Genomic DNA, 18,278 nt, shown 5'->3' with positions numbered 1-18,278 from the left:
AGACTGACACTATAGAGATAAACACAGCCAGCTCTGACAAGCTGTTTGTCAGCAGCGTGGCTGTGATTTATGAGGGATTGCAGAGTGCAGGGGGACCTTAGGGGGGTTTGGGATAGCAACAGAGGCTGGGCTGTATAGGCAGATCCAGCCTCTATATGCAGATAATATTCTTCAAACCCACCTCGGGTTCTCTTTAAGCTCCCAAAGAACAAAAATATAATATAATTAAAGTAAGAAAAATAATATTGAAATAAAGTTAATCAGGAACAACTTACTTTGAGTGATTATTTTGCCTGTAAATGTGCTGAAAGGTTAGTTCTATCAATTAGGTGATAAAGAAGTAATTTATGAGCAGTTTTGTGAATGGAGTCCATTGTGGGAAATTATTGATTTATTGATTTATTTATTATGATCCACTGCTAAGTCTATAATTTACTACTCAGTTTATAACTTAATTCGCCAATAGGCTCTTTTCAGATTAACGGGGGCTAGGTTGTGCCCCCTCCGCCTTTCCACCATATATCGTGTGCAGCCGTGGCCTTGCATATGCGCAGTACGCACACACACACACACACAGACACCTCAGTGCCGGCGTTATTACCATGAAAATGTCAAACTGTCTCTTTGTAAGCTGGCACACTTGCAAATGTAGCAGGGGATCAAATAATTATTTCACCCTCTAAAATTCTTGGTCAAAAAGGTTCTCAGGAGAGTACAGAGTTTTACTCACTAAATGTAACGATCTGCTAGTGTATCAGGGCACTAGCAGACAGACAAACAAGAGAAATGTTACAGACAGTGACAGTAGAAGGCAATACTGTCACTGGTACAGATATAAGAATGGTCAACAGGCAGGGTCGGTACTCTAACAGATCTGACATATAAGGTACAAAATCGGCAGGCAATAACAATGTGAGTATACAGGCCGAGGTCGGCAACAGATCAGATTGGCAGTGGTACAGAATCAGAAGGCAATAGCAAGGTGAGTATTCAGGCAGAGGTCAGCAACGGATCAGATAGGCAGAGGTACAGAATCGTAAGGCAAAGAGTAGTCAGAGGCAAGGAAGACGTCAAATACTACAATCACAATAATATATTTATTCCTGAGCTAAGTGCGAATCCCCGGGGTCCTGCCGTTTCAAGCACACACGGATCTGACTAAGGTCTGAAGCCTTCACTGTGAAGTGTTAGCTAGAGCAGACAGTGAGCAAGTGTCAGCACAGCTCTTAAATAGCCCGGGTAAGCAGGCAACCACGCCCCTAAGCCGCTTGGCCAATCAGGAACCGGAGGTGGAGCCATGCGTGTCAGCTGACAGGTGATCAGCTGACACGCTTCCTTAGAGTATACGAAGGGCGTCGCCGACAGTGCATGTGTCCACCCTCATTTGCAGTCTGAGAATCATGCAGGCGGATCTCCGCATGAACGCTGCTGACACCATCCCTGACAATGCGGCCAGCCGCACCAGAAGTCCCAGATGCACTGCCAGCGGAGGAAACCGCGAGTGAGCTGGTAAGTGCAGATTTACTGACACTAAGAAGTGTTAAAAATGAAATATGCTTTTGGCTATGACTTAAAGGACATACGAGGTGACAAATGCAATCAATCTTTACTTACCTGGGGCTTCTTCAAACCTATAGATGTCTTCTGTGTCCCTCGCCGTAGCTCCATGCTCCCGCTGGCCGCCTGTAAGGCTTGCCGACTCATCAGCGCTTCTGTGTATATGCGGGTGCAAGCAGCCCCTCCTGCGCAGACGTGCCCAAGTCACTGGGCATGTACTGTATTGCACCTGCACAGACAGTCTACGCAGGCACAGTACGCACCTGATGACGTGGGCGCATGATCGGCCAAACGTGCCCGCTCATATGGCGAGGAACCCAGAAGACTTCTAGAGGCTGGAAGAAGCCCCAAGTAAATAAAGATTGATTGCAGTTGTCACCTCATACGTCCTTTAATTCAAGCAAACCCTTATAGACGTTCTTATCAGGAAATGTAGCTTAGAACAGAGAGGAACACAGAGAGGATACAGGAAATAACAACCCCATCTAGATCCTACACATTTTACACACAGTGACATCTCGTGGTTGTTTTACTATACTGCAGTTTAGTTAATAATCCTGTTGATACTTCCAACAGTGCTGTATTGTTGGGGTTATTTCTTCCTCACATGGCGGTGAAGTGTTGCAGTTACCTTCTGTTCTACACCAGAATTATGTTGTGTTATGGGTGGAGCCAGACAGGGACACGGAGCTTGGCGTACATTAGGACAATACTGTGATATTTAAACACACCTGAATTCAATATATTCACAACTAAGTACCTTTTGGAGGAACCAATAGAATAAAACGTAACTTTTACTTATTTATTAGATTAAAAGGAAATCGGCGCAGACATTACTAATAGTGAACATGTGAATCAATTGGGTTGGCGGACAAAGGTTAGTTGTCACACGGACAGGCCTGCCAAGATCCCAATAAGAAATTATTAAACCCCTACACCCAGAAACCCTGTTTCGTTTCATTAATAGAAACTTTGTCAGGAGTGAGCAGTAGTAAAGTGTTAGAGTGCCAAACAAAGTGCTAAAATAATAAAGACATATTAACAATCACATGATACACATATTAGAGTAGTAGCTTAAAAAAAAAAAAAACAAAAAAAAAAACTGGGGGCCATACTAGCTACTACTCTAATATGTGTATCATGTGATTGTTAATATGTCTTTATCCCTCGTCCGCACGTGCGCGCAGATCGATTGCCGCTCGTCCCCGCGGGAGCGGCTAATTAGCCGCTCGTTTCTCCCCATTGTCCTCCCTGCCGGTATCGAGAGCACTATCGATCCGGCGGGGTATCGGACACGTCTTGAAAATCCTCCCTCGACGCCGTGTATGCCAAGCATTAGTCCTGAAATTTATCAGGTAGACTAAGGTGTGCTAATGTAGGAGATCAGCTAAATCCAGAGGGGAGATTGGGGGGAGAAACAAAGGGGAGGGGGGGGGGGGGTAATTCTCTTCACCAGATTATTTAGGAGCTCATTAGTCTGAGGTAGAAGTATAGAAAGGATTATCATTAATCCATAAGGAGTAGTTTATTCCAGTCAAAGGACCAGTGGTCTAGCCAGAGATTATGATTATTCCTAGACTTTATCAGGCGTTGAGGTTGTAATCTAGATTCCTAGACTTTTGAGGTTGTAATCTACTAGGAGGGTTAATTGTGACATAGAGGGTATATCCGAAGTGTTCCAGTTTGACAACTGCAGGTGTCTAGCTGTGCAGATAAAGTGGGTAATTTATATTGCCTAGGGAATTGGTCTAGGCCTGTTAGAAAGAGTGCTAATAGAGGAGATAGGGAAATTTGTTTTTTATTATTTTGGAGATTAGATTAAAAATCTGGGACCAAAAAGATTTGATCTTGGGGCATTCCCTGAGAATGTGTAGGAGAGTGCCAGTATTTCGGCAGTTTCTCCAGCACTTTGGAGAGTGGTGATGGGACATTTTGGCTAAGATTGTGGGGGTGAGCGACCATTTGTAGAGGATCTTTTTGGTAGTTTCTATATGGGTATTGCAATTGGATAATTTCTTTATGTTGACTAATGCTCTTTCTATGTCAGATGGGAGTATATTTAGCTGTAGATCATATTCCCAATTCTTGATAAAATAAATGGAGAGGGTTAGGGAGACCAAAACCTCCATGAGTTGCATTTGCCGTTAATATTTAGAAGGAGAGTCTGTGTTCTGTGAGATCAATTTATTTAACTTTTTAAAAATGGATGTAGGTAGGGGGATAGGCAGGGTTATGAAGTAGTATAAGATCTTGGGGAAGACTGCCATTTTGTATGCTGCTATTTTGCCGGAGATTGAGAAATCAAAAGGAGCTATGCGGAGTAAATCTTTTGAGATCTCTTTTCAGAAGGGGAGGGAAATTATTTTCGTAGATTTCTGTCGTGGAAGATGGGATTGGGATAATCATAGGTGATAGTTTTTTGGCCCATGGGAATGGGAATTTTTGTGATAATGGGGATTTTAGTTTTGGGGGGATATTTATGCCCAGCAGGGATGATTTATTTTCGTTAACCTTATACAGCGAGACCTTGGAGAATTCTGACAGTGTTTCTGAAATGTATTGTAAGGAAGAAAGGGGATTGGTTATTGATAGAACATCATCTGCAAAGAGGCTTATTTTTGAAGATGTTGAGCCAATTGAGATACCTTCAATATAGGGTTTTGAGCGTATGGTTTCTGCTAGGGTCTCCATTATCATTATGAATATAAGGGGAGCAGTGGCGTACCTAGGGCGTTTGACACTCGGTGCTGGTTATTGTAAGACACCCCCCCCCCACCCCCCCCTGCCAACCCCCCCCCCCTCTCCCCCCAAAAAAGGAACGAGTGTGGCATATTAAGCGCGCCACGGTGGGTAATGCCGGGTATAGGTGCTCCCTGTATAGTAAAGTGGGCAGCATTTCACCAGAAATCGTAAAGTGAGCAGCATTTTGCCAGAAATTAACGTAAAGAGAACAGCATTTCACCAGAAAATAATCATAAAGTGGGCAGCATTTCACCAGAAAATAATCGTAAAGAGAGCAGCATTTTGCCATAAAATAATCGTAAAGAGAGCAGCATTTCACCACAAAATAATCGTAAGGAGAGCAGCATTTCACCAGAAAGTAATCGTAAAGTGATCAGCATTTCACCATAAAATAATCGTAAAGAGAGCATTATTTCACCATAAAATAATCGTAAAGAGAGCAGCATTTCACCAGAGATCGTAACGTGGGCAGCATTTCACCAGCAAATAATTATGTGGGCAGCATTCACCAGAAAATAATCGCTATGTGTGCAGCATTCACCAGAAAATAATCGTTATGAGCGCAGCATTCACCAGAAAATAATCGTTATGTGCGCAGCATTCACCAGAAAATAATCGTTATGTGCGCAGCATTCACCAGAAAATAATCGTTATGTGCGCAGCATTCACCAGAAAATAATCGTTATGTGGGCAGCATTCAACAGAAAATAATCGTTATGTGCGCAGCATTCACCAGAAAATAATCGTTATGTGCGCAGCATTCACCAGAAAATAATAGTTATGTGCTCAGCATTTACCAGAAAATAATCGCTATGTGGGCAGCATTCACCAGAAAATAATCATTACGTGCGCAGCATTCACCAGAAAATAATCGTTACGTGCGCAGCATTCACCAGAAAATAATCGTTACGTGCGCAGCATTCACCAGAAAATAATCGTTATGTGCGCAGCATTCACCAGAAAATAATCTCTATTTGCACAGCATTCACCAGAAAATAATCGTTATGTGCGCAGCATTCACCAGAAAATAATCGTTATGTGCGCAGCATTCACCAGAAAATAATCGTTATGTGGGCAACAGTCACCAGAAAATAATCCTGTAAAAAAAAAATTCACTTACCTAGCCAGCCTCTAACACGCAGCTCCATGACGATCCTCCAGCAACGATCCTTCTGCAGCCAACGTAAATCTCTTACGAGAAGATGGCGCCCAAAGCCCTGTACTGGAGACACAAATAGTCTCCAGTGCAGGGCTTCGGCAGCCATCTTCCTGTAGCCCTGCTCTGCCTCCGGGAGGCAGTCCCCGCAGTGGGCTGCGGGGAGATGAACCGGGCGCAGGCGGGCAGCGGCGGGGGAGAGAGGAAGAAGGAGGGGACCCAGGTGAGGGAGGGATCTCTCCCCCCTCCCCGCCGCTGTCCCCCACCCCTCCTTCTAGCGCTGCTCTTCCCCTTCCATGGGGGGTCGTGGCGACACCCCCTTGGGTGTCAGTCACCCGGGGAGCCACGCCCCCCTACGCCCAATGGTAGGGACACCACTGGAGGGGAGACAGGGGGCAGCCCTGTCTTGTGCTGTTGGAGATGGCAAATTTTTTGGGATAATAAGCCAAATACATTGACTGAGGCTGATGGGGATTTATAAAGTGCCATAATAGCTTGGTGATAGGTGCCTTGTATTCCGAATTTAGCTAGGACTTCACTCAGGAACCCCCCAGTGGACCCTATCAAAGGCCTTCTCTGCATCCAAAGCTAGAAACCGAGAAGGCCTTAGACACGAGTCCAAGGAGTGAAGTATATTTAACATTCTTCTGGTCCCATCTGCAGCTTGACGGCCCTTGGTAAATCCCACTTGGTCCAAAGCAATTAGGTTCGGCAAGATGTGGAATAGCCTGTTGGCTAAAATCTTTGCATATCATTTGAGGTGACAGTTCAGGAGCAAAATGTGATGATAGTTGGAGGGGCTGGTCTTTCCCTGGTTTGGGGATAATGGTTATATTTCCTTTTAAACAATGCAGATTGCCTGGCTGACCTGCTGATCCTCTGCCTCTAATACTTTTAGCCATAGACCCTGAACAAGCATGCAGATGTGGTGCTCTGACTGAAGTCTGACTAGATTATCTGGATGCTTGTTTAGGGGTTGTGATTCAGACACTACTGATGCCAGAGATGCCACAGATCAGCAGGACTGTCAGCCAACTGGTATTGTTTAAAAGGAAATAAATATGACAGCCACCAGATCCCTCTCACTTTAGGTGTACTTTAACCACTAGCCACGATTGCGGCAGTACATCTAGGACCCATGGGAGGACTGTTCCCTTTGCAGGAGCCTAGTTATGCATCTAATGCGTGGCGCGCGACCTCCCCCCATGGCAGAGTAGTAGACCACTGATCAGTGAATGAGATCACAGTTCCCATTCACTGATCAAAGTGCCTGTGATCAATGATTACCAACTTCCTGTGTACTGTTCACAAAGGGGGACATCTATTGGCCAAATAGTAAAAGTACACCCTAATAGAATTATATAAAAATAAATTCCCCATTAACCACTTGCCGACCAGGGGTGATTTGCCTGATCTGTGCTGCGTGGGCTCTCCAGCCCGCAGCACAGATCAGTATTATGCCAGGGCGATCAGACTTCCCCCCTTTTTTCCCCACTAGGGGGATGTCCTGCCGGGGGGGTCTGATCGCCTTCCGGCCATCTGCGTTTTGCGGGGGGGGGGGGGCTCCTCAAAGCCCCCCTCCGCAGCCATTTCCGCCCTCTACCTCCTTACCTCCCTCCCTCCCTCCGTAATGCGCAGGACGGATTTCCGTCCTGCGCATTGAAGGATAGGCTTCCGCCTATCAGATGCCGGCAATCCCCGGCCAATCAGAGGCCGGGGATCGCTAATCTGCCCTACGGCGCTGCTGCGCAGCAGCGCCGTATGATGTAAACAGCGGGGATTTCTTCCCCGCGTGTTTACATTTTGCCGGCGAGCCGCGAACGGCGGCTCTCCTGTTGTTCACGGAGACACCCTCCGTGAACTGACACGGAAAGGCCGCTCGATCGAGCGGCCGTTTCCATGGTAACCCGCAGACGACCAGTTTACGCCAATCGGCGTTAGCTGGTCGTCAAGAGGTTAAAATTGACCCCAACCTCCTCCACTCTTCCATAGTTACCAACATAAAACATTTTGTATATATGAAAAAAAAGACATTTAAAAAAATACATAAATAGTTACTGTGAGGAAACGCGGAAAAGCAGCCGCCTCTGCTCAGCGTGGGGCGGCTGCTTCTTTGAAGGGCAGGGCGGAACGCGGAAAAACCGCCGCGTCAGACGCGGCGGTTAGTTCGCATGGCTCTATTGCTGGCACCCCGTCCCTGCGTGGGGAGGCCGCCGCATGTGCTGTGAGCGATGCGACCAACCCCGCGCATAGGACCACAGGTACATTGCAAGACAGTGCTAGTGTGGCTGGGACTGATAGTCTACCAAGATTCAGAATGACGCGCGTGCGCGCAGAGAGGCAGAACTTATATGGCAGCCAGAAGTAGGTCAGCTGACCAAGCTGGTCAGCTGACAATTCCGTGTCCTCTCATTGGTCCAGCACTTAGGGAGGTGCTGGAGAGTAGCTGTGTATATATACTGCTGGCTGTTCAGTTGCTGCTTGTCTGGCGTTGCGATCACAACGTGGTAGCACTCAGACCTTAGTCAGATCCTTAAGTGTGCCGGGACCAGCTGGAGCTGTAATCCTACACTTAGCTAGATTCTATTGATAGTCTAAAGTACTAGTTTGATTGTGATTATCTGTTATGACCTTTTTGCTTGCCTGAGTATTCTCTGAATTCTGATCCTGTACCTTGCCATTCTGATACTCTGTTGCCGAACCCCGGCTCGTCCTTAGACTCTGCATCTGCCTCCTGATTTTGTACCTCGATATATCTGATTCCCTGTTGCCGAACCCTGCCTGTACTTTAGACTCCGCCTCTGCCTTCTGAATCTGTACTTTATCTGTCTGTGTGTTTATTACGACCTGGCTGGTCCGACCTCGAGAACCGACCTTACTGTTAGAGGCGGTTCCCAGTCCTGATAGTGACACTCCCTCTTGAGTGTCACTCTCGTTCTGTCGTTCCTTCTCTCTGCCTGACTCCTCCCCCCGGAAGAGTCCAGAAGGAATTGTGCAGTACCCCTTACTGCTCTGAGGCCCAGTCCTCTAAATATTACTGTTTGCACCAAACACTCTCTCTCTACTCAGGTGTCCAGAGGTTAGCTAGTATATCGGATTATCGGTGATACTGCATATCATCTATAATCTGGTATATATCTGTATTTCCAGTGATACTGCAGATCACCGGTAATCAGGTCCTCTCTGTGTTACACCGATCGTTACAGAACGCCAGACCAAATACAAAATGGACGCAAACACTGATCGTCTGGGTGTACTTGCCGCTTCGGTGGACAACATCAATCAAGTACTGGGCACCCACATAACTCTTATTGATGCCCTATCAGGGTCTGTACAAACCCTCCAGACATCAGTGGATCATGTGCGATCCCCTTCTAGCTCTGACATACGTATGCCTGTACCTGAAAGCTTTTCTGGCCACAGATCTGACTTCCGGAATTTTAGGAGTAGAGTGTTGTCCTATTTTGAGTTGAGACCCCAATCTTCGGGTACTGAGACCCAAAGGGTCACGTTTATTAAAACTTTGTTGTCTGGCGACTCCCAGTCTTGGGCGTATAGCCTGCCCACCGGAGACAAAGCTCTTACCTCTGTAGAGGAATTCTTTAAAGCTATGGCAGTAATTTACGACGATCCAGACCTTGCCTCGACTTCGGAGCGGAAGCTCAAGCTTTTGCGTCAAGGCAAAGGTCCGGTCGAAGATTACGCGGCCGAATTTAGGAGGTGGTCAGTTACGGCCAGGTGGGACACTTATGCCCTGTTAGATTGTTTCTTGTCAGGGCTGTCCGATGAGGTCTCTGATCTGATGCTAAGTCAGCCTGAGCCCAGAACAGTCGATGAGGCCATCTCAGCGGCCATCCGAATCGACCGCAGGCTGCGCTACCAAAAACAGACCAGGGGTAGTTCCCGTGTCAGAAGGGTGTCTTCTGCCACAGCCCCAGTGACTCCACCTCCTACTGTTTCATCTTCTCCTGTCTTGCCTCCACCCGAGCCGATACAGATTGGTCGGTCAAAATTGACCCAGGTGGAGCGAAGACGGAGAATGACCGAACAGCTGTGTCTGTATTGCACTGAAGGGGGGCATATAGTACGAAACTGCCCTAATAAGCCGGGAAAACGCTACCGCCTAGGAGTTGTAGGGGGTAACACCCTGGGCGTCCGACTCATACCCTTAAAAGAAAAACGTTTGCTCCTTCCATGTACGATTACGTGGGGGGACAAATCTGAAGCCACGGAGGCCTTTGTTGATTCAGGCTCAGCGGCTAATTTTATGAGTTCCGAGTTTGCAGAGAAGTTGGGCATTCCACACACCCCAGTAAAACCACCTATCCAGGTTACTGCCGTTAATGACTCCCCGCTACAAAGGGACCGTCCGCTGTCTCAGACACCAGAGGTGGAAGTCACTATTGGGGTACTGCATAGGGAGAGATTAAGTTTTTTTTTTTTGTATTACATATGACTACCTCCACTATTGTCTTAGGTATGCCCTGGCTGCAGCTCCATTCGCCACAGATCAGTTGGGCTGCAGGACAATTAACCAGTTGGTCAGACTTCTGTTCCCAGCAGTGTCTAGGGAAAGTGACATTAGGTCAGACCAAGATTCATGTGGAGGGTGTTCCCGAGCAATACTCAGAATTTTCAGATGTATTCTGTCCCAAGGCGGCTGATAAGTTACCTCCTCATCGCCCTTTCGATTGCCCCATCGATCTCCGTGCCGGTTGTATGCCCCCCCCGGGGTCACCTGTATACTTTGTCTGGACCAGAGAAAGTTACTATGCAGGAGTACATCTGTGACAATCTAGCCAAAGGGTTCATTCGCCCCTCCCGGTCGCCTGCAGGGGCCGGTTTCTTTTTCGTTAAGAAAAAAGAAGGAGGTCTTCGACCTTGCATCGATTACCGGGGCCTGAATAAAATCACGGTGAAGAATCGGTATCCGTTACCATTGATAGATGATTTGTTCACGCAGTTCACAAACGCTAAGATCTTCTCAAAGTTAGATCTGAGGGGTGCATACAACCTGATCCGCATTAGAAAGGGCGATGAATGGACGACGGCCATCAACACACCCGACGGGCATTACGAGTACTTAGTGATGCCCTTCGGGTTGTGCAATGCGCCAGCCGTCTTCCAAGAATTAATCAATGAGGTTTTCAGGGAGGTGTTGGGTAGATTTGTGCTGGTATACCTCAACGATATACTGATCTATTCCAACAACCTCTCTGAGCACAGGATCCACGTTAAATTTGTGTTGGACAAGTTGAGACAAAATATGCTTTATGCCAAGGTGGAGAAGTGTATTTTTGAGGTGACCACCGTCACATTTTTAGGGTATGTGATTTCCACCTCAGGCCTGTCGATGGATCCTGCCAAGGTCACAGCTGTCTTGGAATGGCCACAGCCAGTGGGGTTGAAGGCTCTGCAGAGATTTTTGGGTTTTGCGAACTACTATAGGAGGTTCACTCCACAATAATTGCCCCCCTTACCAGTCTCACAAAAAAGGGGGCAGATACCAACCACTGGTCCCCTGAGGCTGTTGCAGCCTTTTCTCATCTGAAAAAATTGTTTTGTTCAGCGCCCATTTTAAGACATGTAGACACGTCTTACCCTTTTATTGTGGAGGTTGATGCCTCGGAGGTTGGGGTGGGGGCAGTGCTGTCTCAACGGTCAGGGTTGCAGGGCAGATTACATCCATGCGCTTATTTTTCCCGTAGGTTTTCACCGGCAGAAAAAAACTATGATATAGGCAACCGGGAACTTCTGGCCAATAAGTTGGCGTTTGAAGAATGGCGCCATTGGTTAGAAGGGGCAGAGCATACGATCACGGTTTACACTGATCACAAGAATTTGGAATACATCGAGGGGGCTAAGAGACTGAGTCCCCGTCAGGCCCGTTGGTCTTTATTTTTTACGAGGTTCAGATTTATAATCACGTACACTCCAGGCAGCAAAAACATCAAGGCAGATGCCCTGTCCAGATGTTTCGAACCAGAGACAGCACAGCCCCCCGCTCCTGAGTCCATCATCCCGCAGAGGTCAGTGTTAGCAGCCACAGAGACCTGGGAGGATTGGACAGAGGTTTTGGGTCCCTTTCAGCAGGATGTCCCTGAGGGAAAACCTGAGGGGGTTATGTTTGTCCCACTACCATTTCGTCTACAGGTTCTACAAATGTTTCACGCCCATAAGAATGCTGGTCACCCTGGAGCTGCCAGAACGCAGGATCTGATTGCCAGGTGTGCTTGGTGGCCTTCCATGGCAACAGACTGCAAGGAATATGTCAGGGAATGTGCGGTATGTGCTAAAAGTAAACCCTCCCGGCTGGCACCTGTGGGAAGGTTACAGCCTTTGCCCACCCCGAGTGAGCCATGGACCCACCTGTCCATGGATTTTGTGGGGGAACTGCCCAGGTCTGAAGGCATGTCGGTCATTTGGGTGGTAGTCGACCGTTTTAGCAAGATGGCCCATTTTGTGCCCCTGAAGGGACTCCCCTCAGCTCAGGAACTGGCCGAACTATTCATCATTCACGTTTTCCGGCTGCATGGCATTCCGGAGAACATCGTGTCAGACAGGGGAGTCCAATTTGTGTCAGGATTTTGGACGGCATTTTGTCATCAAATGGGCATGGAGCTGTCATTCTCGTCTGGCTACCACCCACAGACCAATGGGCAAACGGAGAGGGTCAATCAATCACTGGAACAGTTTTTGAGATGCTATGTTGCTGAGGCGCAGAACGATTGTGTCAAATTTTTACCATTCGCAGAATTTGCGCACAATAATTTGAGAAGTTCCTCCTCGGGATTCTCTCAGTTTCAGGTAGTGACCGGGAGATTGCCTAAGTTTTCCCCATTACCAGTGGCCTCCACTCCGTTTCCAGCACTGGAGGCTTGGCAGAAGTCACTCAGAGACAATTGGGGAATTGTTAAAGGGAACCTAAACCGAGAAGCATATGGATTTTTCCTTTTAAAATAATACCAGTTGCCTGACTTCCCTGCTGATCCTGTGTCTCTAATACTTTTAGCCACAGCCCCTCAACAAGCATGCAGATCAGGTGCTCTGACTGAAGTCAGACTGGATTAGCTGCATGCTTGTTTCAGGTGTGTGATTCAGCCACTGCTGCAGCCATAGGTCAACAGGACTGCCAGGCAACTGGTATTGTTTAAAAGGAAACATCCATATCCCTCTCAGTTAAGGTTCCCTTTAAGAGTAATTTGGAGAAGGCGTTTCTAGGTCAAAAGGGTCAAGCTGACAAGAAACGTTCTCTGGAATGGAAGTTTCAACCAGGGGACTTAGTCTGGGTTTCCACACGTCATTTGACCCTGAAGCAGCCATCAGCCAAATTGGGTCCCAGGTTTGTGGGTCCGTTTTCTGTGACCAAGAAAAACAACAATGTCACTTATGCTGTAGATCTTCCGGCCAGCATGCGGGGCGTAAGATCTTTTCACGTATCCCTGCTTAAAGGGACTCCGAGCTCACCCAAAAAAAGAAAGTTGTACTCACCAGGGGCTTGCTCCAGCCCAGTGCTGGTCGGGAGGTCCCACGCCGGCGTCCTGGCTCCTCTCCTTCTCCCCGCTCCGGAATGGCTGACAGGCCGCAGCCCGGGCGACACTCGGTAGAGTGTCGGGCTGCAGCTTCCGCGTATGACGCGGCTGACGTCACACGCCGGCCGCCTCGCGTCATCACGGCGGCCGGCGTGAAAGTACTGCGCATGCGCGATTAAAGCGCGCATGCGCAGTACTTTCACGCCGGCCGCGGTGATGACGCGAGGTGGCCGGCGTGTGACGTAATCCACGTCATACGCGGAAGGAGCAGCCCGACACTCGGGCGATTGTCGCCCGGGCTGCGGCCTGTCAGCCATTCCGGAGCGGGGAGAAGGAGAGGAGCCAGGACGCCGGCGTGGGACCTCACGACCAGCACTGGGCTGGAGAAAGCCCCTGGTGAGTACAACTTTCATTTTTTTTATGAGCTCGGAGTCACTTTAAGCCTGCAGTCCATGTGGGTCCCTCTCCTCCTCCTCCTGTGATGGTGGATGACCAACCTGAGTACGAGGTAGAGAAAATATTAGACTCACGCATTGTGCAGAACTCGGTACAATATCTGGTGCATTGGAGAGGGTATGGCATTGAGGAGAGACAATGGGTACCGGGGAGTCGCATGCATGCGGACGAGTTAAGGAAAGAGTTTCATGCCTTACATCCCGAGAAACCTGGGAGGAGTTGTCCGGAGTCCACTCCTCGGGGTGGCGGGGGGGGGTGTACTGTGAGGAAACGCGGAAAAGTAGCCGCCTCTGCTCAGCGTGAGGCGGCTGCTTCTTTGAAGGGCAGGGCGGAAAGCGGAAAAACCGCCGCATCTGACGCGGCGGTTAGTTCGCATGGCTCCATTGCTGGCACCCCGTCCCTGCGCGGGGAGGCCGCCGCATGTGCTGTGAGCGATGCGACCAACCCCGCGCATAGGACCACAGGTACATTGCAAGACAGTGCTAGTGTGGCTGGGACTGATAGTCCACCAAGATTCAGAATGACGCGCGTGCGCGCAGAGAGGCAGAACTTATATGGCAGCCAGAAGTAGGTGAGCTGACCAAGCTGGTCAGCTGACAATTCCGTGTCCTCTCATTGGTCCAGCACTTAGGGAGGTGCTGGAGAGTAGCTGTGTATATATACTGCTGGCTGTTCAGTTGCTGCTTGTCTGGCGTTGCGATCACAACGTGGTAGCACTCAGACCTTAGTTAGATCCTTAAGTGTGCCGGGACCAGCTGGAGCTGTAATCCTACACTTAGCTAGATTCTATTGATAGTCTAAAGTACTAGTTTGATTGTGATTATCTGTTATGACCTTTTTGCTTGCCTGACTATTCTCTGAACTCTGATCCTGTACCTTGCCATTCTGATACTCTGTTGCCGAACCCCGGCTCGTCCTTAGACTCTGCATCTGCCTCCTGATTTTGTACCTCGATATATCTGATTCCCTGTTGCCGAACCCTGCCTGTACTTTAGACTCCGCCTCTGCCTTCTGAATCTGTACTTTATCTGTCTGTGTGTTTACGACCTGGCTGGTCCGACCTCGAGAACCGACCTTACTGTTAGAGGCGGTTCCCAGTCCTGATAGTGACACTCCCTCTTGAGTGTCACTCTCGTTCTGTTGTTCCTTCTCTCTACCTGACTCCTCCCCCCGGGAGAGTCCAGAAGGAATTGCGCAGTACCCCTTACTGCTCTGAGGCCCAGTCCTCTAAATATTACTGTTTGCACCAAACACTCTCTCTCTACTCAGGTGTCCAGAGGTTAGCTAGTATATCGGATTATCGGTGATACTGCATATCATCTATAATCTGGTAAATATCTGTATTTCCAGTGATACTGCAGATCACCGGTAATCAGGTCCTCTCTGTGTTACACCGATCGTTACAGTTACCTTAGGGACTCAACTTTATTTTGTATGTCATGAGGGTATATTACTGTTATTTTTGCAAATAAGGGCTTGGAATTAGTAACGGACATCAAACTGAAAAAAATACATCTTTATTTCCAAATAAAATATTGTCACCATACATTGAACTAGGGACATATTTTAACCTCCTTGGCGGTAACCCCGAGCTAGGCTTGGGGCGGAAAACCGCAGCTCAGAGCGGTAATCCCGACCTCTGCTTGCGGTAACCGCCGGAGGCTCTATGCACAGCAATGCGCGCAGCGGGCATTTCTACATACCTCCCGGGGATCCCGACATCGGACGCCATTCTTCTTCCATCCTCCGGGGCTCTGCTTCCTCCTGGTAAGATCGCCGGCTGTCGTCCTGACGACAGCCATCAAACTCACTTTAGAGTTGCAGCGCCACCCAGAGGATGGAGGCATAACTGCAGCGTGGGAGCCCAGGGAGGTGAGTGATTACTGGGGCTGTGCAGATCTCCCGGGCAGCAGGATTTTTTCCAGGTTTTAGGGTCTGAAAGGGTGCAAACAAATTGTACCACTTTTAGACCCTAAAATCTGGAAAGAATCATACCACCAATGGGGTTAAACACTGTGATTACCAGGACAAATAGGCCAATACAATGGGCTTGATTCACAAAGCGGTGCAAAGTGTTAGCACGCTGGTGAAAAGCCCTTTATCACGCCTAAACTCAGTTTAGGCATGATAAGTTTAGGTGTGATAAGTTTAGGTGTGATAAGTTTAGGCATGATAAGTTTAGGTGTGATAAGTTTAGGCATGATAAGTTTAAGCACCAACTGCGTTAGCACCCCAGTGCACAGCTGATCAAAAGTTTTACGCTAGCAAAGACTGGTGCACTTTGTATAAAGTTTAATGGCGCTGCTTTGCGTGCGGGACTTTGCAAGCGATCTAAACTTATCTAAACTTATCACACCTAAACTTATCACGCCTAAACTTATCACGCCTAAACTGGCTTTTCACCAGCATGGTGCAATGGTTATCATGCCTAAAGTCTTTTAGGCGTGCTAACTGGGTTAGCACCGCTTTGTGAATCGAGCCCAATGTGTGGGTTTTATCCAGAGTAGCACATTTTTATTTTAAAACTATAATGGCTGAAAACTGAGAAATGATTTTTTTCTTCCTTTTTTTCTTATTCCCTTTAAAATGCATTTAGAATAAAATAATTCTTAGCAAATCATACCACCCAAAGAAAGCCTAATTGGTGGCAAAAAAAAAAGAAGATATAGATTATTTAATTGTGATAAGTAGTGATAAAGTTATTGGTGAATTCATGGGAGGATCCCTGAAATGTGGAAATTGCTCTGGTCCATAAAGGGAAAAACCTCATAGTGGTGAACTAGATAACACGCAGCAGTGACCTCTATCTTCTGGAATGCTTCTACAAGCTGCTAATGATGCTGACTAATAATACTGAATTGTCCCAATCAGATGGACTTCCTGCTTGCTTTTCATTGGCCCATTTCAAAGCTGCACGCAAATCAGAATAATATACTTCCTATTCACTATCTGAAGTCATGCTGTATTATTGTCTCTCCAGGTTCCTCTCTGGGAGGTTTTGTGAAAGCCGCTAATGGGCTGCTGAAATCTTCTGTGGACCCTAAAGTGTTCTGCCTGTGAGAGGAGGAGACTGCGGCAGTGGGAGGAACCAAGATGGTGGCAGGCTCCTCCTCCTGAATTTTGCATATTGATTCTTTGCCAAGTGCTGAGTTAGTTTTGTGCCTTTTTTACCTGTTACCCAAACCAAAATTACAGCAACAGGTGCTCTTTGTAGGTGAATGAGGAGGAATATGATCTGTGTTGCACTGTATACATCTTGTTGTTCTGTGCTGTGTCATGCAGCTCCCAAGTTTGTTTGTTAGATGATTCTTAGCAATAACTAAAAGAATAAACTGCTTTAAAGGGTACCCGAAGTGACATGTGACATGATGAGATAGACATGGGTATGTACAGTACCAAGCAAACTAATAATTATGCTATGTTCCTTTTTTTCTTTCTTTGCCTGAAAGAGTTAAATATCAGGTCTGTAAGTGGCTGGCTCAGTCCTGACTCAGACAGGAAGTGACTACAGTGTGACCCTCACTGATAAGAAATTCCCCTTTTTACCTCTTCCTTGCTCTCAGAAGCCATTTTTGCTAGGAAAGTGTTTTATAGTTGGAATTTATTATCAGTGAGGGTCACACTTCCTGTCTGAGTCAGGACTAAGTCAGCCACTTTCATACCTGATATTTAACTCTTTCAGGCAGAGAAAGAAAAGAAGGAACACAGCCTAGTTATTTGTGTGCTAGGCATTGTACATATCCATGTCTACCTCATCATGTCACATGTCAGTTCGGGTATCCTTTAACTGTTGGTATAGATCAGGGGTCTCAAACTCGCGGCTCGCTGGCCATTTGTGGCCCTCGATACAATATTTTGTGGCCCTCGCCGGCAAAAGCTTCCTTATATTTCGCTTCAGTGCTACCAAGTAATCCGCCGCATCCTCGCCTCTAAATGAGGGCTGCAGACCCCCAAATCGCCCGGGGGGCAATCTGCCGGCATTTCCTGGAAGGGGCAGAGCTTTCAGCTTCAGCTCTGCCCCTCCTGACGTCAATCGTCGAACGGATCGCCGCCTCTCCCCGCCCCTCTCTGTGAAGGAAGAGTGAGAGGTGCGGGCAGAGGCGGCGATGCGCCGCCTTATGCGGCCCAGTCTCATCCTGACTTTGCCTCCTGCGGCCCCCAGGTAAATTGAGTTTGAGACCCCTGGTATAGATTCTGCAGTAAATTAAAGGGGAACCCCTGTACTAACCACTGACCCAGCCACTAGTGTGGTAATGGGGATTTTAGCTTCCCCTTTAACTGTCGCTTATTAACGTGCCTTCTCTGTCCAGCGATCAGAAATGGTCAATGAGATACAAACAACTTTAGCCTTGCATGCAGATTTAATGTGAGTTGTATGCGGCATGCGATTGGGTCATTCATAATTAGGGATGATCAATGAGATGAAAATACTTTGGAAATGATGCACATTTCTATGCAAATATGCAGCTTGAAAAAGGACCAATCAGTTTAAACTTGGGTTTAAATTGATTGGCTCATTTTTAAACTGCATACATTTGCATAAAACTATGCATACCTTTGCTTCAACTCAGAATTTGCATATCTGTGATCATCCCTATTCATAATCCACAGGAAGTGCATTTAACTGGGCAAAGCCCAAGCCACAGGAAATTTTACATGCAAACCGCAATCATATGCATGCCATTGACCTCCTCTGCTGGTCACGTGACTGGAGTCCGCCATCTTGTCTCCTGGCGTAACACTCTGCAGTGTCTATTATCTCAGTAACGTGTTTTTATGTCTTCATGTTTACATTGTTTGTAATAACGTATCTCCAGAAAGACGACATACTGTCA

At 47.5% G+C, this 18,278-nt stretch overlaps 1 protein-coding gene across 4 annotated transcripts in view; it reads left to right on the top strand.

Moving 5' to 3' along the window:
- Positions 1-16,877, top strand: part of LOC137532258 (von Willebrand factor A domain-containing protein 5A-like) — a 176,233-nt gene extending 159,356 nt beyond the window's left edge. For 3 of the 4 annotated variants that reach the window (XM_068252575.1, XM_068252585.1, XM_068252565.1), the window contains one exon: positions 16,424-16,877. In XM_068252575.1, coding sequence (XP_068108676.1) covers positions 16,424-16,503 — 80 coding nt within the window. In that variant the 3' untranslated portion in view covers positions 16,504-16,877. The remainder of the gene's footprint in view (positions 1-16,423) is intronic. The other variant, XM_068252594.1, reaches the window with a different exon arrangement.
- Positions 16,878-18,278: the final 1,401 nt, after the last annotated feature.

This window comes from Hyperolius riggenbachi, chromosome 1 (genome assembly GCF_040937935.1).
Source record: "Hyperolius riggenbachi isolate aHypRig1 chromosome 1, aHypRig1.pri, whole genome shotgun sequence".
Classification (NCBI taxonomy): Eukaryota; Metazoa; Chordata; class Amphibia; order Anura; family Hyperoliidae; genus Hyperolius; species Hyperolius riggenbachi.
Note: the sequence above shows the minus strand (reverse complement) of the source record. Positions and strands in the feature narration are given on the sequence as shown.